Source organism: Salmo salar, chromosome 18 (assembly GCF_965601325.2).
Source record: "Salmo salar chromosome 18, fSalSal1, whole genome shotgun sequence".
Taxonomy (NCBI): domain Eukaryota; kingdom Metazoa; phylum Chordata; class Actinopteri; order Salmoniformes; family Salmonidae; genus Salmo; species Salmo salar.
This window is the reverse complement of record NC_138308.1, coordinates 68669837-68695387: the sequence shown is the minus strand read 5'-3', so window position 1 is coordinate 68695387 and position 25551 is coordinate 68669837. Positions and strand designations below refer to the sequence as shown.

The 25551-nt window shown below is 44.5% G+C and overlaps 2 protein-coding genes across 3 annotated transcripts in view; both read right to left on the bottom strand.

Annotated features, from left to right (window-relative positions):
* The window catches only part of LOC106577501 (cGMP-specific 3',5'-cyclic phosphodiesterase), a 92661-nt gene extending 82286 nt beyond the window's left edge, over window positions 1-10375 (bottom strand). The window contains exon 1 of the mRNA XM_014155561.3: window positions 10204-10375. Within this exon, the coding sequence (XP_014011036.1) occupies window positions 10204-10208 (5 nt within the window). The 5' untranslated portion in view covers window positions 10209-10375. The remainder of the gene's footprint in view (window positions 1-10203) is intronic.
* A 4447-nt stretch (window positions 10376-14822) lies between these two features.
* LOC106577498 (zinc finger, CCHC domain containing 4) lies at window positions 14823-23447 on the bottom strand. 2 transcript variants are annotated; one of them, XM_014155556.3, is made up of 12 exons: window positions 23253-23447; window positions 22902-23017; window positions 20544-20626; window positions 19814-20092; window positions 19504-19584; window positions 17284-17356; window positions 16938-17189; window positions 16687-16808; window positions 15882-15957; window positions 15699-15750; window positions 15315-15465; window positions 14823-15090 (listed from the first exon to the last, which is right to left on the bottom strand). In XM_014155556.3, exons 1-12 carry the CDS (start codon window positions 23338-23340, stop codon window positions 14976-14978), a joined length of 1488 nt encoding a protein of 495 aa, XP_014011031.1. In that variant the 5' UTR covers window positions 23341-23447; the 3' UTR covers window positions 14823-14975. The 2 variants fall into 2 exon arrangements, with proteins under 2 accessions (XP_014011031.1, XP_014011032.1); XM_014155557.3 differs by having other exon boundaries at window positions 14823-15087.
* Between the last annotated feature and the right edge of the window lie 2104 nt (window positions 23448-25551).

Sequence of the window (25551 nt, the reverse complement as noted above, 5' to 3'; positions counted from 1 at the left end):
CCTGTCTCAAATCATATAGTTCATTACTTTTGGCCAGTGCCACATACTATGCAGACGTACAGCGCTCTGGCCAAAAGTAGTAGGGCCATACTGTATGTCTTTCTACAGTATGTGGCTCTGGCTCTGGACAAAAGTAGTGCACTATATTGTAGGGAATAGGGTCATTTGAGATGTATGCTAGGCTAGATCGACAGGTTTGTAAGGCATAATTATTTCCTAATCTCTCAGAAGCCTCTATATCACCAAGCTTTGTTCTAGTCACATGTTGTTCTTCTGTTAATAAACAGTGAGTTAGCATTGAGAGAAGCTGGGTCAAATTCATTAGGCACCAAACAGAAGAAAGCAGATTGAAACAAGTCGGGAGTGGGACTTCCCAAACTTGTCCAATAAGAAACACTTGTATACCTTTTCTGTTGTGAAATGTTTTGTAACAGTCAGGTACACTAATGAATACAACCAAGGTCTTCTTTCCAACAATCTGAGGCAGAATTTCTGTGTTTACCATCCATATCACGGTGCTGTGCAGTGGTGTAAAGTAACTAAGTATAAATACTTTGAAGTACTACTTACAGTGCCTTCAGACTACTTATGTGTGCCTCTGCGAGGCATTGAAAAACCTCCCTGGTCTTTGTGGTTGAATCTGTGTTTGAAATTCACTGCTTGACTGAGGGACCTTACAGATAATTATATGTGTGGGGTACAGAGATGAGGTAGTCATACAAAAAAACATGTTAAACACTATTATTGCACACAGAGTGAGTCCATCCAACTTATTAAGGACATTTTTACACCTGAACTTATTTAGGCTTGCCATAACAAAGTGGACGAATGCTTATTGACTAAAGACATTTCCGATTATTTATTTGTATGAATTTGTACACATTTCAAAAACATAATTTCACTTTGAAATGATGGGGTATTGTGTGTAGGCCTGTAACACAAAATGTAAATGTCATCCATTTTAAATTCAGGCTGTAACACAACAAAATGTGGAAAAAGCAATGGAGAGTGAATACTTTCTGAAGGCACTGTAAGGTGTTTTTTGTAGGGTATCTGTACTTTACTATTTCTATTTCTGACAACTTCTACAATTACTTCACTATATTCCTAAAGAAAATATGTACTTTTTACTCCCATACATTTTCCCTGACAACCTAAAGTACCTGTTACATTTTGAATGTGCAGGCACCTATCATTATAACATGTGGTCATCCCTACTGCCTCTGATCTGGCGGACTCACTAGACAAATGCTGTGTTTGTAAATTATGTCTGAGTGTTGGAGTGTGCCCCAGGCTGTCCGTAAATAAATACAAATGAAATACAAATTGTGCCGTCTGGTTTGCATAATGAAGAATTTGATTGTGTAGCAATTGCTTTTTACTTTCATGAGAGTTGAGTACTTTTCCCAACACTGATGCTGGGTGTGCAACAATTATGTCCCACGCCCCTCACTTTCTTGAAAGGTGTTTACAAACCTTGGGAAATGATTGTACACCAAAGTCCCACCGTATGCACACAGAGAGAGAGAGAGGGATGGTGTCATTGCTTATGGACATAAGACTATAAGTAAAGATACGCCTTTCCCGAGAGGAACATGTGTACATTCCTAAAATACCAGCAGCTCACAGATAGTCAGTTCAGTTTAGGTTAATGAAAAACAGGCAGGCCCTAAACTACACTAGGTTAAATTGATTTCACCTGTAATAAGTTTGTATGTACGTTTTCAAAACACCTCAATTCATCGTGTAATAATATCTTATCACATTAAAAGAATATCCCCACAGGTACTGCAAATATTTCTATCACGTTTACAAAAGAGTGCTCTAACTTTTAAGTATATCCTAAGTTCAAATGCAATGTTTACTCCTCACATCTCTCATTTATCTTGAAAATTGTTTGTAATGATATTCTCCGTTTTGGAATCCCAGATGTGAAAAAAAGCCTAAACACATTAGACCCTAAATTGTCTTTTAATGATCCATATTTGGTAACGCCGAGGCTCCTTATACAATTTCAGATATCGTGGGAGGATCGTTGTTGCTTGGCAACTGGGGCGAGAGGTGGCGGTTTTGAGAGTCCTGCCTTCTCCTTGTTGGTTCAGGAAGAGCCTCTTGGAGGCGTATCAGCAAAACGATGATGCCCCCATTTGTCATCGTTGTGTATTTGTCATATAGGCATGGAGCCGCAGATGGCGAACAACGGATGGGTATATCTGCTGCTAGTTACAGACCTCTGGGGGAGATACTACAGGGATTGGATGATGACGTTATAGGAAAGACCTTGCAAACAATGTGTAGACGAGAGGGTCAACACCTGTCAAAATCTGTCCACGGGTGAATACAGCAATAAGCAGACCGATAACCAGAACGATAAGCAGACCGCCTGCCTTCCCGCCTTTGGGACGACTCCCATTGTTTAGGCGGAGACAAGACCATCTCATCATTATATACAGTATCTCTGTTGACACCCAGCAGGTGATCTACTGTGCACGGCCAACATTAATCTTGGTCTAACCTGTCCTTAACATGCAAGGCCCTACACTCTAGTGAAAATGTCACTAACATAGCACAGGGCTACAGGTTTCTAATGCCCTGTCCTACTTTGATAGAACAGTCCTTGGGTTATCTAACTTAATGTGGTTTATGGGGATGGCTCTCTCCTAATTGCTCTCCAAATTGCCATTGTGGGGATCCGGTGGGGCTTAACGAGTGTGCAACTGATTAGCTTTTCTCCCTGGTATGTAATTGATGCCGGTTGATGTTGTTGAGAGCCTTCACTTGCCTTAATCAGCAAGTCACTGATTAAAGACTTAGATTCCAACCAGTAGATACCTGCCACGTCCATCAAGGACCACAGTCAACCACTCCCAATAAACCATGTCAATTCTTCAAATACTTCAAGTAACTCAAGATTATGGGGAACAATAACACATGAACTAATATCAATTTTTACTTTGAGTTACAATGGCTCTGGGAACGTATTCCTAGAACTCTCTGTTGTTCACTGAGGTAGTAATAATAATAATAATAATATGTTCCTATTCCATTCTCCTGTCAGCCTTTCCCAAGGCACTGCCAGAGTACAGTGTTATCAGGTAATACGTGTCTAAACAGACTCATAACCTGTTCATTCCCTGCGAGTGGTTCTGAACTTCAGTCGGTAAAAGCCAGAAGCACCTTTGACAGAGCTTTTCGTTGCAGTAATCAGTGACCTAACGCTGGGGTGTTTTTACTGAGATACACACTGTCACTAGTTAGAGTTCCATGCACAACAACAAGACAAATTCACATCAACATTGTCGATAGGTAATGCAACAACAAGACAAATTCACATCAACATTGTCGATAGGTAATGCAACAACAAGACAAATTCACATCAACATTGTCGATAGGTAATGCAACAACAAGACAAATTCACATCAACATTGTCGATAGGTAATGCAACAACAAGACAAATTCACATCAACATTGTCGATAGGTAATGCAACAACAAGACAAATTCACATCAACATTGTCGATAGGTAATGCAACAACAAGACAAATTCACATCAACATTGTCGATAGGTAATGCAACAACAAGACAAATTCACATCAACATTGTCGATAGGTAATGCAACAACAAGACAAATCGACGTCAACTTTGCTGAACTGGCAAACAGTTTCTTATTTTGATGTAGGAAGAGAAACAGCCACGTGTGATGACAGAGAGAGAGAAATATTTATATTTGAACTAAGTGGTGGTCATGCATTCTTTTCAAATCATGTGTTTTCGCAACATTATTTTCATCAACATGAGCATTTTCAATATGGCTCCAACAATACTATTGTGAGGGTAAACTGCCACTTCCTGAAAATCTCCCAGCACAGTGTGTGAGGCAGAACAACCCATCACCGTCATTCCCCCACACCCTATTCCTCCAATTTTGACACATTCTATTAGATGATAAAAAAAAATGTATTAAATGAAAACTCCATTAATTCCAACAGAGAGGCCTTGGTGTCTGGTGCAGTGGCAGCAAGCAGCAGGCAGGCAGATCCAGCTATACCCTAAATGAATTAACCCACTGCTGTGTCTGAGCTGTGTGTGGAGCTGTGGGGCTATAGAGCTCTGGTGCTCTGCGGGGCTGGCAGTGGTGGGTGATGAATGTGTGGCATTAGGCGCCAGCCTGCCAGGCTGGGTGTTGGAGATGAGCAGGCTCTTGGGCATCCATCAGCGCCCAGGGAGGTCTGTCTGGGTATAGCCAGATGCCCAGGATGCCTGGTTGGCACAGTCGTCTGGCGGGCACAAACACATGCAGAAAGGTAGAGAGGGAGATTGCGCAGAAGAGACAAAGAGGGAGACAGAGAGACAGGGAAGAGGGAGATGAGAGAGAAAGAGAGCGTGAGCGAGAAAGAGGGGGTGAGACAGAGAGAGTGAGATAGAGAGGAGGGGGAGAGAGAGAGAGAGAGAGAGAGAGAGAGAGAGAGAGAGAGAGACATAATATGACATTTGAAATGTCTTTATTCTTTTTGAAATTTGTGTGTAATGTTTACTGCAATTTTTTTTAAATTGTTTATTTCACTTGCCTTGGCAATGTAAACATATGTATCCCATGCCAATAAAGCCCCTTAAATTGAAATTGAATTGAGACAGAGGGAGAGACAGAGAAAGATACAGATATACAGAGAGAGAGAGAGAGAAGGAAAGACAGAGAGAAGGAAAGAGAGAGAGCACCAGCATCCCCTGGGTGGTTCGGCTCGGCTCTTTCTAATAGATATTAATGACGCTGCCACATTGTTAATAAACCCATGGTTAATGTTTGGTTCTAGAGAGAGGCTGGTAAACATTGTTCAGTTTGTAATGTTTTGGTTTTAGGGATTCGTTCACTTGTCACAGGTGTGAAGAATGCCATTGATTACTGTGCATGCTTTAACCAATGTGCTCCTAGTTGAGTGCTTGTTAACTCAGTGATGAATTGAGAAATGTGATTGGCACCCTGTTTTTATATCCGCTGTTCTCGTTGTCTGAGGTGCCGCCGCCCAGGGGATAAGATGCAGGGGATAGGGAAGCTACGTTCGACTGAAGCTGTGGCAGAGCTCTTTCGGAAGCCTCGGTTTTGTTAAGAGAAATATGATTTGTTAGATGATGCCCGGAGTTAGTTAGCTGTCGCGCTTTCCCTCCGCCTGCACTGAAACCGTTTTTTTTTTGGTTGATTTGATTGTGTAATTGATTTGCGTTACATCCGCCCTCCATTTTCGTGCAACGCTAACTGGTTTATTTATGGATACTGACAGTTGGAGGGAAATAAAATAAACTGAAGAGTGACCTGCCTCTGACACTCCTTCCATGTTCTTCCACTCAATCCCTAACTAAAATTACCTGTGTAGCCTATGGTATAAATGCTGTTTAGAGCTCCCTATGCGCTTGGTGGAAACCTAGAGTGGTGTAGTCGGATCTATGGTACTGAATTGAGTTTAGTCACAGCCCCTCTCGGCCAGGGTGAGACACATTCAACTAAACAAGGTTTATTTCAAAATATAGTAGCCAACCTACGACGTGAGCAGCAATACATTTATGTCACCAATTTTGCCCTCTAATGTTTATATCAAATAATAATTCTCAACAGGTGTGTTTCCATGAATAATATTTTACTTGGCTTAAATTCAGGTTGAAATCAAATATCACTTTAGGAAGCCATCATTGGTCTAAAACTCTTCGACCCCCCCCCCCCCCCCCCCCCGTCAGTTGTCATGTCGTTTAATACAGTGGTTCCCAACTCCGGTCCTCCAGTACCCCCGCAGCACACGTTTGTGTTGTAGCCTCGGACAAACACACCTGATTCATCTCATTGAGGGCCTGATGATTAGTCGACAAGTTAGATCAGGTGTGCTTGTCTGGGGACACAATAAGAATGTGTTCTGTTGGGGGTAACAGAGGACTGGAGTTGGGAACCACTGATCTAGTAGACCAGACGCAGACTCATGATGACCCATCTTCCAAGCAGCTACCTCCATCACACACACGTCTTAGCCCAGGACAGGGGGCGAAATGAAGCACGTGACTCAGGAGAGTGCTAGAGATGGATATGGCCATATTTAGGTATCAAATATTCCATCTTCCTCCTCCATCCTTTTTGTTTATTCTCACACACTCAAGAGATTTATTGAATTCAATTTCCTCGCATAAATGCTGAGACGTGCGAAAGCGAGACACTCACCTCGGGAGCGGAAACGTGTCCTAGATTTAGTTCCCGTCTGACAGGGCAAGCGTCAGCGAGACGCTATCATAGCTCAGAGCTCATAGGAAATACTGGTCAGTGTAAGTGTTTGAGCTATACTTTAGTAGTACTCAATCATGTTACCCTTGAGTCAAATCTGAAGTACTTTTTTAGAGCCTGAAAGCTTGGAGTCATGTTTTTCATCTTTTCTGGGGCCCCTGTCAAACCTCCCCAGACCTTAGGTGTGAGGGTGTGAAGCTAAGACGTGAAACCCAGCACTCTGCATAACATAGCAGTCTACCACGTTTGCCCCCATTCCATGCTACCTTACATATACAACCTAAACTAAGCAGCAGTGGCCTTTTCTACATCTGTTAACTTCATCCTCTTCTCTTGTTTGGCCACGGCACTTCTACTCATCTCGTTTCTTGGCTATTTTTAAGCAAGCGGCACTTGGAGTAACTCATGTCCCGAAATTGATATTTGGGACGGACACAATGGGAACTTGGCACTGCTCTGCTACCCCCTGAGGGAAAAAGTGAGTCATGAAACCTCAACAAAAATGTCAGCCGCCACCGCGTCACTGAGGTCTCACTCCATTACCAGAGAGAAAGGGAGAGTGTGCGTGTGCGCGGGTACGTGTGTGAGACATGTAACGGTCTCCTGAGGGACGTACCGTAGATCAGATATGCATCTTTCAACTTTGCCTTCTGCTTTCCCCTCTGGACGATTGTCATTCCCCTGTGATGAGAAGCACATGGGCTGTTGCTTACATGATTGCATTATGAAGTAATAACTTCCAAGCAGGGCTTGCAGGCCTAATCCAAATGAAGCCTGTGACTTAGTCATTAATAAAACGGATAGAACCCTTTTATTGCTTTTCTTTTGAGCAAATATATATTTATAAACAGAAGCGACACACCAGTATGTGTGTATCTTATCATGGATTTGAAAGCTGAGCTGATTTCCTGGTGTTTTTACAGTCTTTTATGTCCAACAACGAAAATGATAAATAATACAAAAAAATTACATTTCTAATTAGTTTGCTCAGATTACAAATTAAACCACCAGTTGGGGAACCCTGACCTGGATGGAATAATGTGATCCTTCCTTAACCCATAGGAAGTTCCACCTAGTTGACTACTTCAAAACCAAACCTTTACACAACTTACCAATCGAAATGAATGCCTAAACTTAACTCAATGTTAAACCCTTTAACCTAACTCCTAACCCTAACCCCTAGCCTAGCTAAAGTTAGCCACCTAGCTAATTCTAGCGTTAGCCACCTAGCTGACATTAGCCACAACAAATTCATAACATATCATACAAATTGTAACATGTCATCTGAATTGTAATTCGTAATATATCCTACGAATTGTAATTTGTAATATATCATACTAAATGGATGATGCACATCCACAAATGAATACATACCATACGAAACATAACATATCATATTAAATGGAGTATCTTGGATTTACATACAGAATAATACAATATGCTCTGAGACCAGGTTGTGAATATTCAAGTCAGACGCTGTCAAACCATGAGATCTTATTGCAAAAGACACGATTAACAGGCAATTCTGGTGTGTTACCACTTGAGAGCAGAGTGCAAGACAAAGACTGCAGTCTGATGGAATGTTATTCTGAAGTGAAATGTTGACCATTATCTCTTCAATTTGACCAATCAAATTGCTCTAGTCAAAAACCCCCCATCTGTCAAGAGTCACTGCTCCAGCAATACATACATGTACACACCATCAGTATTGGCCACAGGTAGCCTAACATTTAGAGTGTTGGGCCAATAACCCGAAAGGTCGCTAGTTTGAATCCCTGAGCCGACAAGGTGCAAAATCTGTCTATGTGCCCTTGAGCAAGGCACTTAACCCTAATTGCTGTAGGGTCGCCATTGATAATGGCAGACCCTGGCTGTGACCCCACTCTCCGAGTCTCTCAGGGTGAAGAAAAAAAAAACACATGTCCAAATCACACATGCGTGTGAAACACAGGACAAATATAAGCACCCACCAAATTATTATAATACTTGCTCAGTTACATCGACACACTTTGTCCATCAACATACTCAGCCCTTTCAGAAGATAAAAGAGCTCTCCACACCAATCAAGATACCGAGAGACATCCGCACCCAAAAGCACCAGCAAGGGACCCACAAATCCAAAGAAATGCCCCAGAGACATTTCCACAACCAGACCAACAAAACCAGATTGTTAGGTTTTCGGGCAGAATGAGTAACAGACCAGAACGGATCAAAAAGCTGTGAAGAACAAGCCATCTATATTCAGAACAAACAACAAACTCATCCCCAGCATCAGGTACAGTAATCTACTGTGACGGAAACCTCTCCTATCCCCCGTCCTGACGTCACAGATAAGCCAGCAGGACTGCAGGGATACTTAGCCGATAAATAGAACAATGCAAAGAATTCTTCCCCGAGTCCAGTCTTAGGCAGAACTAGAACAACATGTGCAGAGTGCTGATTCCCTCTGATGAAGCACTGTGGTTCAGTTAAGAACAGAGGGAGAGGCCCATAGTTAGTAGGGAAGGATGTGCCTTTTGTGTTTAATGACCTTATAAAATGGGTGACAAAGGGAGAAGAGACAGTTGGTGGACCGAGAGAAAGGGAGAGAGAAAGAAGGAGAGAGAAGCATGCTGTCTCTAGAGTTTAACAAGGAAACTGACCAGCAGGGAAGCCCTAAGCTTCCCCCATACAGACACCAGTCATCACAGGGTTTGGGCAAATCAGGATAGTCCATTCTAAAAGGTTAGGGGTCAGAGGTGATGCTGCTCAGTGGTTTGTATTTTTGGCTCAATAAAAAATGTTTTAGAGGAATCTCTCCCTCCCAGGGTCTGACACAGACACCGACTCCCACGACTCCAGTGAAGATTGGCTTCACTCCGCGAAAAGCTGTGTTCCTGGGAGCCACTGGCGATGTTTACTGTGACGTGTTTATTAAAATGGTATTTAAATCACCATGGACGTGCATAGGGCAACGCGTAAAAGAGACGCCCACGCTTCTGGCGAATTGAAGCATGAGCTGGGAGCTGTCAAAGAGCGAAAGACAAGAGACTAGACATACGCAGCAAGGTTACACAAAACCACGCCCACTACAGTTGCTAACGCTAAACGAAGGACAATAAATGTAGTCTGGAGGCGACCCGGGAAAAACAAGCCTACACGTTGGAAAAGTCTTGGACTGTGAGTGAATATAAATCATAAGGACGTAAATGCCCCCGCTCCGAGACAGCGGGGCCACTTAAGTTGTTTTTCCGTCTGCCTGGCGTTTCTTCCGCGCCAGTGTAAAAGTTTCACTCAGAAAGAGTTACGTCGTGTTCCATTATGCACAGTCAATTATAGTCACAGGTCTGCTGTGATGCCATGCACTTAAAGTAATGCTGCCTAACAAACACACATCCACTTGCACACACACGCATGGAGGCATGCACACACACCAGAGGAGGCTGGTGGGAGGAGCTCTAGGAGGACGGGTTCATTGTAATGGCAGGAATGAATGGAATGACAAACAAGTTGTTTCCATGTGTTTGGTACCATTCCCTTGATTCCATTCCAGCTATTACAATGAGCCCGTCCTCCTATAGCTCCTCCCACCAGCCTCCTCTGGCACACACCCACACACACACACACACACACACACACACACACACACACACACACACACACACACACACACACACACACACACACACACACCCCCGAGAGAGAGACACAAACACAAGCACACTCCTAAATGCCAGAAATGTTTCCTGGTTGTGTGTGAGAGCACAGTGTGTTCTCAGTTTCATAGTAGTCCCTTAATATGAAGTGCGCCCATAACTCATCAGAGCTCCTGGGATAAGCACTCGTAAACACACACACACGCACATACTCTCCCAGTCACAGCGATGGGAACGATGATAAACTCACAGGCAAATTGTGGTTGCGGTCGGGACGACACAGCATCCCCTCTTATCACTGCAGTACTCACCCCATGGTGGAGGAATGTGTTCCCTCTCTCTTCTGACCACGGCTGCTACCACTGAACACACTCTGACACCAGAGGCAAGGGGTTTCCTCTCTTCTCCGTTCTTTCCTCCTCTCTCTTTTTCTCCTCTCCTCTCGTGTTAAACTTTTCCCCTTTCTGGCGAGGGCTCTGGGAGGACTGGCTGTTTATTTATATCCTTCTTTGGGACTAGAGGGGATGGAGGAATAGAGGGGATGGAGAGAGGGATTCATAATTGCTCCCTCTCTGCCAAGGCGGAGTACTCGCCGGCCCCCACCGCTACAACCCCTTCTTCCACCCATCCACCTCTCGCATCCTCCCCCTTTACCCCCCCTTCCTCCCTACTGTGAAGCCCTGCAGGGATAGAGAGCTGGACTGAGCTGGGACCTCTTGTAACGTGGTCTCTCTCTCCCCCTATCTTTCTCTCTCTCTCTCACTAACTTTCTATTTCTTTCCCCTTCTCTCTTCTCTTTTCCCTCCCTCTCCATCTCTCCTTTTAATGTATATCTCCCTATCTCCCAGCAAATCTCAGAAGAGACAGGCTCTTCAAACACACCGGCCCATTATTCGTGTGTGTTTATGAGCGAGTAAAAGGGTTGACACTGAACTCTCAGGTCCACCACTCCCACTAACTAGACTCCATGTTTAAGTCCTGGTTGGTACTGGAATTGACCTGCTGGGACAGAGATATTCCCTCTCCACTCCTCTCCTCTGTCCTCTACACTTCCCTAGTAACAAGGAGTTTCAGAAGTTGAAAACAACAGGGAAATCACAGTGTCTGGGGTGAGACATGATGCGACTGTGTGTGTGTGTGTGTATGTGTGTGTGTGTGTGTGTGTGTGTGTGTGTGTGTGTGTGTGTGTGTGTGTGTTGTGTGTGTGTGTGTGTGTGTGTGTGTGTGTGTGTATGGGATGTGTTAGCAGTTTGATGTAGTCTGAGGGTTTGGCTGAGTATGCGTGTGCGTACAACCTCATGGGAGTGTGTGTGTGAGTGACGGTGCATGTAAGGTCTACAATGTGTGTGTCACCTGCCGTGGCGCAAGGATGTGTTAAGCTTTGTTCCCGCTGGATGAAAGGAGATCCCAACAGACCCGCTGGGTGGTTGGTCCTCTGCTTCAAAGGTTACGGGGGTTCAAAGAGACATCCTATTCCTACGCCAAATGCTACATTTCTTTGCTTAAATCTGGTTCCTTTAGATGCGTGTCATGTAAAGTCCTCCAAAGCTTTTTTTACATTTTGTAGTCTCTAGTGATTATCTTAGTGTCTTTATAGGTCATCAAAAGGATGACACAACTCAGATGTAGGCCTATCTTGTTTATAGATCATATTTTACCTGCGGCTATTTTTCCCCTCGCTCTAACGTCCTATTTGGTGTCCGTAGAGCTCGTGATAAACTTCCTGCATGTGTGTCTTCAAGGCCAATCACAGAAGCTGACTGTACAGTGTCCAGTTCAGTGTTTAACCAGCATGCTAAGGGCCAAAGGAGAGGGACACCATTTCCTGTGGGCCAATTTTGTCACACGTGATATTTCACTTCACACCTCTGGATCTGTCTGTGAGGCAAGGGATCTCACTATCACATACGTCTGGATAGAACATTGTTCATATCACTAGTGAAGACCAGTGATGCAATAAGGAAGGCTGATACAGGTTATAGAGATAGGGCAGGTAGATTGTGTTAGTGTAGATTTCGATAAGAGATGATGAATTTAGACTTTGGAGGCTTGCTGATGAGTTTTCTTTGGGATAAGAAGGTGCATGACGCGCGCGTGCACGTACGCATGCGTTCGCGGACAGTTCACATGCGCAGACACACACACGCGTACACACACAGTCACCCAACGGTTGTTAACACACAATAACAGGTCCTTGGCTTGTACATTTGAGACAGAGTCAGGCTTGAATGTAGAAATATTCTGGGAATGTACCCAGTCACTGCACACACACACACTCACACGCACTTCTTGTCCTTATTGGACTCCTTCTGCCATTCTGTCACAGCACAGAACCCCCATCACCACTACCATTTTGGCCCACATGGCTGTATTAGTTGCTGTCAATTTCAGGCCAGAGGCAGGCAACTGTCAACATTAGGAGCCCGAATGGGCAACATTCTCTCTACAACAGCTGTTGTTTACCATTTTCACAGTTGGCGCAGCTGTGATCCTTAGCTCCACTCAGTGTGTAGTCATTCAATAAATGATGGCTATATGAACTTCACATTAACACAGTGGTCCACGTGTCAATCAACTGGGCCCAACATCTTGATACAGAAGTTAATTGACGGATGGTTTGTCGTTGTGGAAGTGCCACTATCACATCTCATTTGCCAGGCGGTATGATGGCCCTGAGTTTTTCCAAGACCACACGAGGAAAACACCCTGGTACTGTGCCACCACCGGTGAAGGGAAATAACATGCTTGACTCTTATTCCCGAGTCAACAAATGGAAGGGTGCTTGGAATCAAAAATAGATCCCAATGAAATATGAAGAAATGCCAGCAGAGTACCACAACAACAGGTAGAGAAAGAGAAACGCGTATCAGTTTAATTAAAACTGAATTCACCCGAGGTGTTATAAAGGACATACACAAGAGCTTTTTGTGACCTGACAAGGACGTCGTCCATTTTACAATAAGATCCTGGACCAAAACATGATTCATATCCACAGTGACCATAATAGCTTCTGAAATACCAGATAATTAAGTGGACATAATGACAACTGAGAGGAGATAGGGGGACAGACCGGGCAGTCTGTGTGTGTGTGTGTCCACGCATCCTGTTCTTTCATCTCTATTCTGATCCACTTCTCTTTCTACTCCTCCTCTCATCCCTCCTCTAACCGGTCCCAGTAGTGGTTTGATGTGGGAGGGAAAAAGAGAAAAGATTAAACAGAACAGACCTATTGAATTCATTGGAGAAGAGACAATCCATTCACCCACAGTTAATCACAGATCAAATTAGTTTTTTTTTCTTCTCAACCATAGACTCATTTCCAACTCATAGAGAGGCAGACGGCAGATACTGATCTGTTTACCATTTGAAACACCAGTCAGCCCTGTTCAGCTTCAAATGGTCTGCTGGCCATTCACTCTCTTTCGCTCTCTCAACCTCTCGGTCTTTCCAGTCCCAGTCTCGCTTTCGGTCTCTGAGGAAGTGTGCCTGACATAACTTCAGTCTTGTTAATTTGATGTGGATGATTGGCCAGGAAATGATTGACACAGACCAGTAAAACTGGATGTAAGGAGTAGCCCAAAGGGACACTGTATCCACCGCACAGGAACCACAGGGCGGTAGAGAAACTTGAGAATTGATCTTTGCTCAACTCACTGAAGCAAGGTTGTTCTGAAGAGACCTCTCTCTACCACTGAGGAAGAACATTGGGCTGTGTGTGTGTGTTGGGGGGGGGGGGGGGGGGGGGGGGGGGTCGCTCACCTCCCTGTGTGTTATGGCTCACTGTGAATCTCTCTTTATACCGTCTTCTCCATGAATATATGTATGAATCTGGCTGTGAGCTCCCTTGTCCCCATGCAGTGACCGGTGTGTGTGTGCATGTATGCTCAGTGTCATTTCCGATCAGGGTCTGAGTAAGGTCTTTATGTCCACTCCTACTCACACCGCATTCACTGAAAACACATCAATGAGACATTCGGATAAGGTTCGGCGGAAGCCGCAAGAGGCTGCTGAGGGGAGAGCGGCTCATAATAACGTCCGGTACGAAGTAAATGGAATGGCATCACCTGGAAACCATGTTTGGTACCATTCCACTCCAGTGATTACCACGAGCCCATTCTCCCCAATTAAGTTGCCGCCAAACCTCCTGCGGTGGAAGTAAATAAACTGAAACGCCACAGGGAATGGTGTCCATGACAGCTGCGGGAAGTCATTCTGCCCCCATGTGGCTTACGAAGGAACACAATGAAAATCAATTTGTGTGTCACTCCAGTTCATACGAATGTGCATGTCTAATCAAATGCATATAGGGTAGATTCAACATCTCGTCACCAATTGGCCTTGAATTAAATCTCTGCAGTAGCTTTTGTTCCAAGACAACATTTTATTTAGTAACCAAACACTTACTCAAATGCAGTGAGATCCCACAACTATTCTGGAGGGTTCTGAAAGCTCCTCCATTGTTTATTGCCTGCATTCCTTTTTCTTGGAAGGACATGACTTCAATCTGTAATGTATAAATGTCTTAGTCCAGAACCACATGGAATGGATAAAGGAATCCTTTTTCCTAACTTCCGTATCGTCTGCCCGCGGGGCAGTGGGAAAAAAAAAACCAGACATTTTTATCCCTCCATCTTGAGCACAGAACTAAAAGGTAATGTCTTTCACCTATTTTGTTACATAAGAGATGTCCTAAAGGCTCAGTTTTAGTTTCATACATAAATCCAGTCAGTTGTATTGACGCAATGGCATATACCTAATTGAGGAAACATCAAGCAATGATCTAAAAGTAAAGACTAGAAAACATGCACAGAACATTCAGCTACATGTTAAGTTCATCGTACAGACATGCTCATACTGGCATTATAACGGAATTACACATTCGCATAAACCAGGAAATCAAGAATTCAGTGAAATAACATGCGATTCCATCTATATTTGATGCTTTTATTAAGCAAAAACATCATGTACAATTTTTTTTAAAGACTGTCTACAGTACAGAAACCACACATGTAAGATGGCGAGCTCTCACTAGCAACTTCACATCTGCTACACACACATCTCCCTTGCTGTCTGATTGTGGGATTTATTCTGTCATCTTCTTCAACTTGTTGGCTCTGCGCTGGGCCCCAGACTTCCTCTTGGAATTGGACTTCCTGGGTTGTTTGGGCAGGTTCCTGCCTCCCTTGGCCTTGGATCTACTGGGACAGGAGAGAGAGAGCGTGCAAGTTGAGACACACACGTCAGGCAGCCAAACACAACCCGTACGAACACTAGTCGTTTAGACTGCATCAACACTGTACTGATATGGGTAGCACAGGTACTATAGATTAGTGTCTTGGGAAATAAGTTGTGTCAGCCCTGTGCGCACCTCTGTGTGTTTAAGTGTTGTGTCTGGGTATATGACACAGGTAGTAAAACTCACTTGTTATCGGTCCTCCGTTTGTCTTTGAGGGGGCAGGCTCTGCGCTTGTGCTTCAGGCTGCCACAGTTGAAACAGCCTTCCAGACCTGGGCTATTCCCACAGGGGTGGTCTGGGAGGGCACAGCGGGCACAGGACTGGCAGTGGCGCCAGGCTGGGGAGGTGATGAGAGGGCAGAGGTACCAATCAGACCATCACTCCAACCAAAATCATGAAGATCGGGGTTTGACGGGGTGGTACAGTGTGGCTCAGTTGGTAGAGCACGGCACTTGCAACACCAGGGATGTGGGTTCAATTCCCCACGGGGGACCAGTATGATAAAGTACACAACTGTAAGTCGCTCTGGATAAGGGCGTCTGTTAAAATGACAGTCTATGGGATACTCACATGGCTTCACGCACTTCTGACACTCTGAGCAATGCTTCCACACTCTCCCGTCCTGAAAGAAGAAAGGAGAAAATTGACGAAAAGCCTGATCGGTTGTGAAAAGTGATATGTGAAAGCTAACCATTTCCTCAAGTTAAACTGTGCAACCGTGCTTTTCCCAGCCTGCGACAGGGAAATGCATACCTTCGAAGGGCACAGGTTGCATTTAGTACAATGCTTGTTCCCAGACCACACATATCGCTCACAGACTTTGCAGAATCTAAAAGAGAAGCAAAGAGACAGATGAATCAAATGTAATCGTGCCTCTTAAGAATTCCTCTAATACTTTCCCACGCCAATGAAATCTCTAATGTGTCCAATGAGCTGTTAACTAATATTTTCCATCTTCCATTTAGGATAACATCTTACTATGGTTACATTGTAATAATATTTTAGCTCATGTGCGATAGGGAGAGGTGGGTTGTACATTAGGGAGGACGATGTCTCGTGGTGTAAGGTTGGTGTGTGTATATACTGTACCTGTAACCCTCCTCCTTAGGGAGGACGATGTCCCCTGAGGTCAGGTTGGTGTGTGTATATACTGTACCTGTAACCCTCCTCCTTAGGGAGGACGATGTCCCCTGAGGTCAGGTTGGTGTGTGTATATACTGTACCTGTAACCCTCCTCCTTAGGGAGGACGATGTCCCCTGAGGTCAGGTTGGTGTGTGTATATACTGTACCTGTAAGCCTCCTCCTTAGGGAGGACGATGTCCCCTGAGGTCAGGTTGGTGTGTGTATATACTGTACCTGTAACCCTCCTCCTTAGGGAGGACGATGTCCCCTGAGGTCAGGTTGGTGTGTGTATATACTGTACCTGTAACCCTCCTCCTTAGGGAGGACGATGTCCCCTGAGGTCAGGTTGGTGTGTGTATATACTGTACCTGTAACCCTCCTCCTTAGGGAGGACGATGTCCCCTGAGGTCAGGTTGGTGTGTGTATATACTGTACCTGTAACCCTCCTCCCTAGGGAGGACGATGTCTCGTGGTGTCAGGTTGGTGAACAGGCGGACTGGGGACTGCTTTCTACCCGTTTTTCCATGTTTGTAGAGGGGATGGTTGTCATAGTCCACCTAGGAGTTTGAGAAAGCACTACATAAATGCATGTCATGTCCCATCAGTATTCTCTATTCATGCAAATAGGCCAATATGCGAATGCATTTGACGTCTATAAAAAAACATTTATAAAAAAGGTGGGTAACCTGGTAGTCTAGCATGGTGAAAGAGGGGAAGCACTCAAGGATGCGTGGCTCAAAGAAGTAGGGGAAGATCCACACTATGGGCATCTCCACAACACTGCCCTCTGAGGTCTGCAGTTTCCGCCAGGTCTCTGAGATCTGAGAGAAACTGTGGGCCAGAGGCTTCACCAGGCCCCCGAATGGAGGGTCGGACACCATGATCACCTTCTCTCCATCTTCCTCACCGAGGAAGGCTCGGAGGACCCCACTTGCCGCCTGTGTAAAAACAACACATGGATTTCAAAACTACTTAAAAAAAAATTGATTAATCCAAAAGGCTCTAAGACAGTCATAAGGTTCAAACTTTTACCTCTCCTCCAAAAAAGTGATGATTGAACATGTTGTAGTGACAGAACTCATCCTGGCCATAAAACTGGGCATATCTGGAACAGACACAAAATAGAACATTCTTTTCATGTTACATTTGCTTTAAAAAAAAATGTATTATGTTGCCCATAGCAAGTCATTGATTGTGTGACATTGGCTCAAGGTGGGATCACTACTGTAGTTATCCTCCTCCTGTAGTTCAGAGAAAGTCAACAGAAGTGTATGGGTGTAAATAGAAGTTTACAATCGTGGCAAGATAAATCACTGAAGGGCACTTAACAGCAGCACGCACACACACACGCACGCACACACACACACGCACGCACACACACACACGCTAGCTTGTCAACGCACCCTTTCCCTTGTTCAACCCGACACATTCCTTGCAGACTAACAGAGAACGGATCAGGAACGGAGTGAGCATCACAGAAACATACCGTACATTATGATTACATCTATTTTTGGGGGATTATAGGGCACAGAACGCTGCACGACAGGCCTATATACACTAATAACTAACATCACTCATTTGTGAACGTTGAGTCTAGAATGCATTAATTCAAGAGCAGCTAAATTATGCACGAAGAAACAGTTCTGCTATCCTGCAATCAGCAATCCTGCTAGTTGTTATGATTTTGTAGAATCACCTGTAAAAAATGATGATAATGAAGCCTGGAGAACGCAGGTGTGTTTCAACAGACAAGCCTCGAGACCACATATACCAGCCCCCTAAAACCAGAGGCACTAGTTCACTTTCATTATACAAATCACACTGCCAACACATTGTTACATTTGATTCTGGTTTAAGCTACAACCACATATTGAATGAAGGGGATCGGCAATGCACAACGGTAGCCAATAGATTTGCTCCGCGTCTTAAATTTATGCGATTACTACTGACAAGTGTGTACATCTTTTCTAAGCCATGGCAAAGAACGACCCAATAACCGAAGGTCAGAGACTGGTGGTGTCCTCTGGTCCAGACTTCTCTCAGCCCAGAGTGGTGCCATGGCTCCCCCTGTAGAATATCAAGCAGTACTACAGGAAAAGAGGTGAGAGAGGAGCACCCTTCTCAAAATCAAACCGTAATCTGCGCTGCTCGGTTATGTTGTCATCAAGGTTCATCATCCGGAAACATGCAACATCTCTTTCCCATAAAATCTAAGTTCTACATTTTCAAACTAGTTTTCATTGGGAAGGTGGATGTAGCATTTATAAAGGCTTCCATCACTTTTGCATGTGAAAACAGAATCCTACTCATTACTCCACATGCTTAAATTACGTCACTTTTGTTTTGAGCCGACTTCATCGTGGGCTTTGAATGGGGCACCTGGCTCACGCCCGGGAGGTAGCCCGGTTCCAAAACGAATGCAATTAACTTTCATCCGGTGAAAAACACGCCTACCAGGGCACCCAGGACAGATGAATCAAATCCCCTCATTGTCTCCGTCTCCTCCCGAGACCATTCATAGGCAGACCTGCCATAGCCAATGACAGGAGAGGGACGAGGCATGTGCTTCTCTGGTCCACCCGGTCCCTCCAGAGCACCCCCACAGTTCGACAACGTCCGCTACGCACTCGACTGCTGCCGTGACAACGGGCCGACGCTACCGGGAGGCCGACGTCCGCTGCTGCTCCGCCTGACCTGTGGGCGTGGCCTAAAGCTGTCTGGACAGGAAAGGGGCGGGACAGAGGTGCCAAGCTGGGGCGGAACAGGAACTCGTGGTGCGTGGAGCTTTGGGATGGGCGTCTCTCCGCCCGGCACAACGACAGGCCTGTGGCGTGCTCCACCAGTGGACGAGCGGTGCCAGGTAGGGTGGGCGAACTACGAGAAGGGCAAACTGGCATTTCAGGATGCCGATACGATGAAGGTGCCACGGGAGTTTCCTGCAGCCCTGATGCCCGTGTTTGATAGGGTAAATCATCAGTTCACGGAGCGCCTCTACCCTGCATTCCACTTCCTAAGACCACTGGAGGGGACAGGTGTGGGCTAGTCATATGGAGATATGGGACGTCAACACTCCCGTAGCAATCCATAAACTGCAATAAGCGTTGCTCAAAAAGCAATAAGCGCATTAATGTACCATTTAAAGTGTGTGCTCAGCTCTAAATTCTTTCGATGCCCGTTTTGGTCACTCATAGCAAATGCTCATCACTGTTATAAAAATAAATGCATTGTGTGAGCCAATAAAATAAAACTGACCTGAAGTCAATGTCCAGTAGCAGACTCTTCATGGGGTCACTCTTGCCCTCCTGATTTCTTAGCTTGATCAGCTCATGGAGTCTGGAAGAAACAGTGAATTAAACAAATCAAATCATACATAAAACCCTGAGCATAACAACGCACTTGAATCTAATCTAAAATAACTAGGCCATGTTCAAGAAAACACTCTGGAATGGAGTGAAACGGGGAGGTACTATGTGAACCAAACTGGCAAAACGCTATAATTAACACAATCCCTAATTAATCAACACGACAGCCAAAAAGTCTCAATTAAAATCAAACCCCTCACCTGGGTGTTCCGACACAGAGCACCTTCCTGTAGCCCAGCTTGGCCAGGGTATCCAACAGGAAGTGACAGCTCCGATCGGCAAACAGGTACTGGGCGTTACTCTTCTTGTTCTCCAGGGGTTTTAGCATTAGACTGGGCCTGCTCAGCCGGGCCTCTGTGATGTCATCAGCCTGCGACATCTTGTGAGAAGCGTGGATTTCCCATTCCCCTGGTAGGAGGAGGAGCTGACAGTCCTGGCAGAACCTCCTTCCTAGGGGGAGGGCAAGGAACTTTCTGAACCTGGATTGGAAGAAAGAAACTTTTTAATAGTAGTTGTAGCGGTATTTTTTATTAGTGGTAGATCTATTAGTAGTTGTACAACAACTTTTTATGCTGTTAATGTACTTGTTTTATTTAATTGTTATTAGACAGTAGTTGCCAACTTATTCTTGTTACTAAGTACTTGTTTTAAATTCCACTTGAAAACGAGACACTTCAAGAGATTACATCCTGCAAAATGTCAAATTAAATAAAGATACCATGTTTTTGATTGGAAGAACATTATGTTAAGGTTGTGAGATGAGTAGAAAGCGCTCAAGTTAAATACTAATATGATCTTTCTGGCATCTTAACAAAAATGTTTTACTTACAATGGAGCTGCTATCTACACACCTATTCTATTCCATTCTAACTTGGAATGGAATAGTTCTGTGGATAGAGTCTGCTTACAGGTCAAGTGTAGGCCATTTACCTGGAGCAGTACTGCTGATGGGTAAAAGGAGGCATCTTTGACCGGTTCTCCTCCTCTCTGGCCAAAAGCCTGGCCTCAGACACCTACAACAACAGACGCTCGAGTCACACTTGGTGAAAAATAGGAGAGTGTAGCTAGCTATCTGCACGACTATACGCACAGGTATTGCATTGCAGTCAATCAATGGTTGCATGCCATACCATGGACTGTGCAGTTTGGCATCGGATGGCTACATCATGTGGTTAGCGGATTTTAGGCTTTGTTAGATCTGGCATGCGTCTGCAATGTCGTCGGTGAGGAACTCAACCGAGGACTTTCAATAAGCCAAAGGCATCAATTAAGCTACCATAAAAAGGACTTGTAGGCTATTGTAGGAGCCATTTTGGCCTACTTATGTGGCTGTGTAGTCTAGTTTGTCTGTCTGTCTATTCTACTTAAATTTGTACCATATGTTGGGGGTCAGGGGTCACCGAACAGGTTTAGAGCATATAGTCAAAGAAAATTTAACTGTTACATTCTAAAAACTGATACAGTCCTTACCATTTACACCGAACTCTATGACATGCACCTTCTGTAATTACATCTGGCTGTGTGGAATTCTTGCTGTATTTGCTGCTAATAAAATGGCCAGAAAAGTCAACTGAACTAAAGAGCGATGCTGGAAAGCGGTTTGTTTTGCTGCAGTCTCTGCAAATTTCCAATCCCACCTGTGCCTATCAGGAACTTTAGACTAGGTAGCTAAGCCACTGCATGTACAGTGTATTCGGAAAGTAATCAAACCCCTTGACTTTTTTCACCTTTTGTTATATTACAGCCCTATTCTAAAATGGATTAAATTGCCCCCCGAATCAATCGACACACAATACCCCATAAATCACAAAGCAAAAACAGGTTGACAATTTTGCAAATGTATAAAATAAAAAAATATCTCAAATATGACATTTACATAAGTATTCAGAACCTTTATTCAGGACTTTGTTGAGTCACCTTTGGCAGCAATTACAGCTTCGAGTCTTCTTGGCTATGTTACAAGCTTGGCACACCTGTATTTGGGGGGTTTCTCCCATTCTTCTCTACATATCCTCTCAAACTGTCTAGTTGGATGGGGCGCGTTGCTGCACAGCTATTTTCAGGTCTCTCCAGAGATGTTTGATCGTATACAAGTCCGGGCTCTGGCTGGGCCACTTAAGGATATTCAGAGACTTGTCCCGAAGTCACTCCTGCATTGTCTTGGCTGTGTGCCTAGGGTCGTTGTCCTGTTGGAAGGTGAACCTTCACCCCAGTCTGAGGTCCTGAGTGCTCTGGAGCAGGTTTTCATCAAGGAACTCTGTACTTTGCTCCATTCATCTTTCCTTCAATCCTGACTAGTCTCCCAGTCCCTGCCACTGAAGAACATCCCCACAGCATGATGCTGCCACCACCATGCTTCACTGTAGGGATGGTGCCAGGTTTCCTCCAGACGTGACACTTGGCATTCAGGCCAAAGAGTTCAAACTTAGTTTCATCAGACCAGAAAAATCTTGTTTCTCATGGTCTAAGTCCTTTAGGTGCCTTTTGGAAAACTCCAAGCGGGCTGTCATGTGCCTTCTACTGAGGAGAGGTTCCATCTGGCCACTACCATGCTGCAGAGATGATCGTCCTTCTGGACGGTTCTGCCATCTCCACAGAGGAACTCTGGAGCTCTGTCAAAGTGACCATTGGGTTCTTGGTCACCTCCCTGACCAAGGCCCTTCTCCCGATTGCTCAGTTTGGCCAGGTGGCCAGCTCTAGGAAGAATCTTGGTGGTTCCAAACTTCTTCCATTTCAGAATAATGGAGGCCACTGTGTTCTTGGGGACCTTCAATGCTGCAGACATTTTTTGGTACCTTTCCCCAGATCTGTGCCTCGACACAATACTGTCTCAGAGCTCTACGACCTCATGGCTTGGTTGTTGCTCTGACATGCACTGTCAACAACGGGACCTTATATAGACAGGTGTGCACCTTTCCAAATAATCTCCAATCAATTGAATTTACCACAGGTAGACTCAAATCAAGTTGTAGAAACTTGAAGGATGAGCAATGGAAATAGGATGCACCTGAGCTCAATTTCAAGTCTCATAGCAAAAGATCTGAATACTTCTGTAAATAAAAGGTTTGCTTTCATTTTTAATACATTTGCTAAAATAAAAATACTGTTATCTTTGTGTCTGAATACTTCCCGAATGTAGTGTATGTGTAGCCCAACTATATTTCAAATCAAATCAAATTGTATTGGTTACATTCACATGGTTAGCAGATGTCAATGCGAGGGTAGCGAAATGCCTGTAATTTGCCAGTAGATAAAAAAAAAAAAAAGCTATCCAGTTAACTCGGATACCTTATCATCTTCCCACTGAAAGAAGGGGCATTCTTTTCTGTCTCTGCACGCTGAGCAGGCATAAAACCTCCGGCCTTCCTCTCCTTTGCAGACCTTCTCAAACAACAAAGTTGGACCTGCATGGGGCAAAAACATCTGCATTACAGTATGCATACTTCACCGAAGAATTCATTTTTCAGATGTCAATGGTAAAACACAACTTATAATATAGCTAGCTTTGGACTGTAGTTAGCTAGATAGTATCTAACGTTATATCATAGATTCATATGGTCGTTTTCCCAAACCTAGCTAAGTAGACGCTAGCAAGCTAGCTAGCTAACTTTGCAATCATTCAGACATTTGGGTACTTACCATGCACACACGATGGTGGTTTTCGGTCTCCCTGTTGAAGGACGATCTCTATTCCAAAGCCGTCTTCATCTGATCCTTTTAGTTGCATATTCGTAAAAAGTAGCGTAACCAAATATATTTGCTTGATCAAAACATTATACGCATGTCTCTCCTGCCATGCTGTCAGTCGCGAATATTCGACGTCACTCAAGGCAACGCCCCTCCATATCGCGTTGCGTAGTTTTTTCTTCTTCGATGAGATTTAACGGCGGTTGGCATCCAATAAATGTTGCATTACCGCCACCTACTAGACTGGAGTAAAACTCCCTTATACTTTGCTTGGAAAAAATAAATAAAAAATAAAAAATACCCTACCACCTAATGTAACCGATGTGAAATGGCTAGTTAGTTAGCGGTGGTGCGCGCTAATAGCATTTCAATCAGTGACGTCACTCGCTCTGAGACTTGAAGTAGGGTTTCCCCTTGCGTGGCGGGCGCGGCGGGCGCGATGGGTAACGATGCTTCGGTGGGTGTCAGTTGTTGATGTGTGCAAGGGTCCCGGGTTGGGGCGAAGAGAGGGACGGAACCAACACTGTTACACTAACACTACACTCAAAAAAATACAAGGATCTCCCCCACTCCACTATTTAAATCTATTTAGCCCTACCTCAGGCCAACAACCTGAAAGGATGGGACACCACCACTTAACACACCCTGTAACTCTGATGTGAAGTCTCAAATACCTCTCTGTAGCTGCCACCACAACCTCAATTTTCTGCAGCTTACATCCCTGCAGTATAGTTGATAACCAATGCTATAAATGCTAAAAGTCCAATCTTACTGAAACATGCATCACTTGTTGGCCTATCCCTTTGTACTGGTACAGATCTACTACTCACACCACTCCTCTCAGGATCCCTCCCCCTTGACCCATCTTCCTCTACTTTCTTCACTGCCTCAGCATATGACAACTTCTGCACTACTCTAACCCTGGAAACCTCAACCTGCCTCTCTCACATGGGACATTTCTGATCCCCAACCCCATGGGCACCCCTATAATTAACACATACCACTACTTTCCCCAATGATACACATTCCTTTGTCTCATGCCCTTCTGCACACTTCTCACACCTAGGAACCTCCCTCCTACACACTGCTGCCCATAAGCTTGACACCTGTGACAACGTAATGTATTCGGCATAAAAAGCTAGTACAGGATAACTTATATATCCTAACATCACTTTGTCGTGCAAAGACTCAACATCAAAACTCAAAAGAACAGACAATGACTCTTCTGTTTCACCACTCACGCCACCCTGTCACGATGAGCATCACAAACACCGGGAATCTTCCCCTTCAGTTGGTCAACTTTTACATTTACTGCTACTACAGTATTCAGTCCTTTCAATGGCACCCTTTTCTTGAGAGCAAAACAATTCACATTTCTTGCCCCCCATTCGTTTAACGCGGCACACCTTCTCCCTCTGACCAGCAGAAACAAAAACAATTATCACAAGACCACTCCTGGTTACCCTCACAGATTCCACAGCGTCCAACTCTGTTTTCACCCACCCTGAAACCACAAATGGATCAGCCAAAAGGCAAGGGTCCACTTCTTCCAAAAACTTCACTCCTACTGTCACAGACTCATCTTTATCCTGACCCTCGGTGCAAGCCTCGGGCTCTGAGAACCTCACCACGCCTACCACCTCCAATACTTCGACCTCATTCACTTCCATTTCTCCTCCTGTCTTCAGCTCACTCGGCTTACACTTTCTATCAATTTTTCTTTTACAAACCATCTCCTTTTTTCTGCCATTTTTAACCGACTCAAGCTCGCCCTCTTCCTCCCTCTCTCTCTTAGACCTCCTCTGCCTCTCTTTTCCCTCCATTCCTCCTCTGTATTCCAAGTATACATAAGTCTCCTTACGATAATACTGCACTTCTCCTGACATACATCTTGTTCTTGCCTTCTCAAGGGATTCCATTTTACCGTCTGCCACAATCTCCGTACAATCAGCACGATCCCCTTGGGGTGTAACGCTCGACAGCGCATCCCACTTATAAAGCAGCTGCTTCGTCTTGATGCACTTTTTTTTAATCAAAAGCTACCGTAACGCTTTTCCATTTCAAACAAGCGCGCTCTTCCAACCACTGTCCACCGTCTACGCTAGTCACCCACCTCCATATCGCGTTACATTGTTGCCACCCTAAAGAAGAAATAAACTCAGCAAAAATAAAATAAACGTCCTCTCACTGTCAACTGCGTTTATTTTCAGCAAACTTAACATGTGTAAATATTTGTATGAACATAACAAGA

Excerpts from the sequence above, each read along its gene's own strand:
- LOC106577498 (XM_014155556.3), bottom strand. The coding sequence starts at position 23,340 with ATGCAACTAAAAGGATCAGATGAAGACGGCTTTGGAATAGAGATCGTC. Across the intron at positions 20,093-20,543 it reads CATCAGCAGTACTGCTCCAG|GTTCAGAAAGTTCCTTGCCC; the intron begins GTAAATGGCCTA and ends CTTCCAATCCAG. Across the intron at positions 15,751-15,881 it reads GCAACCTGTGCCCTTCGAAG|GACGGGAGAGTGTGGAAGCA; the intron begins GTATGCATTTCC and ends TTCTTCTTTCAG.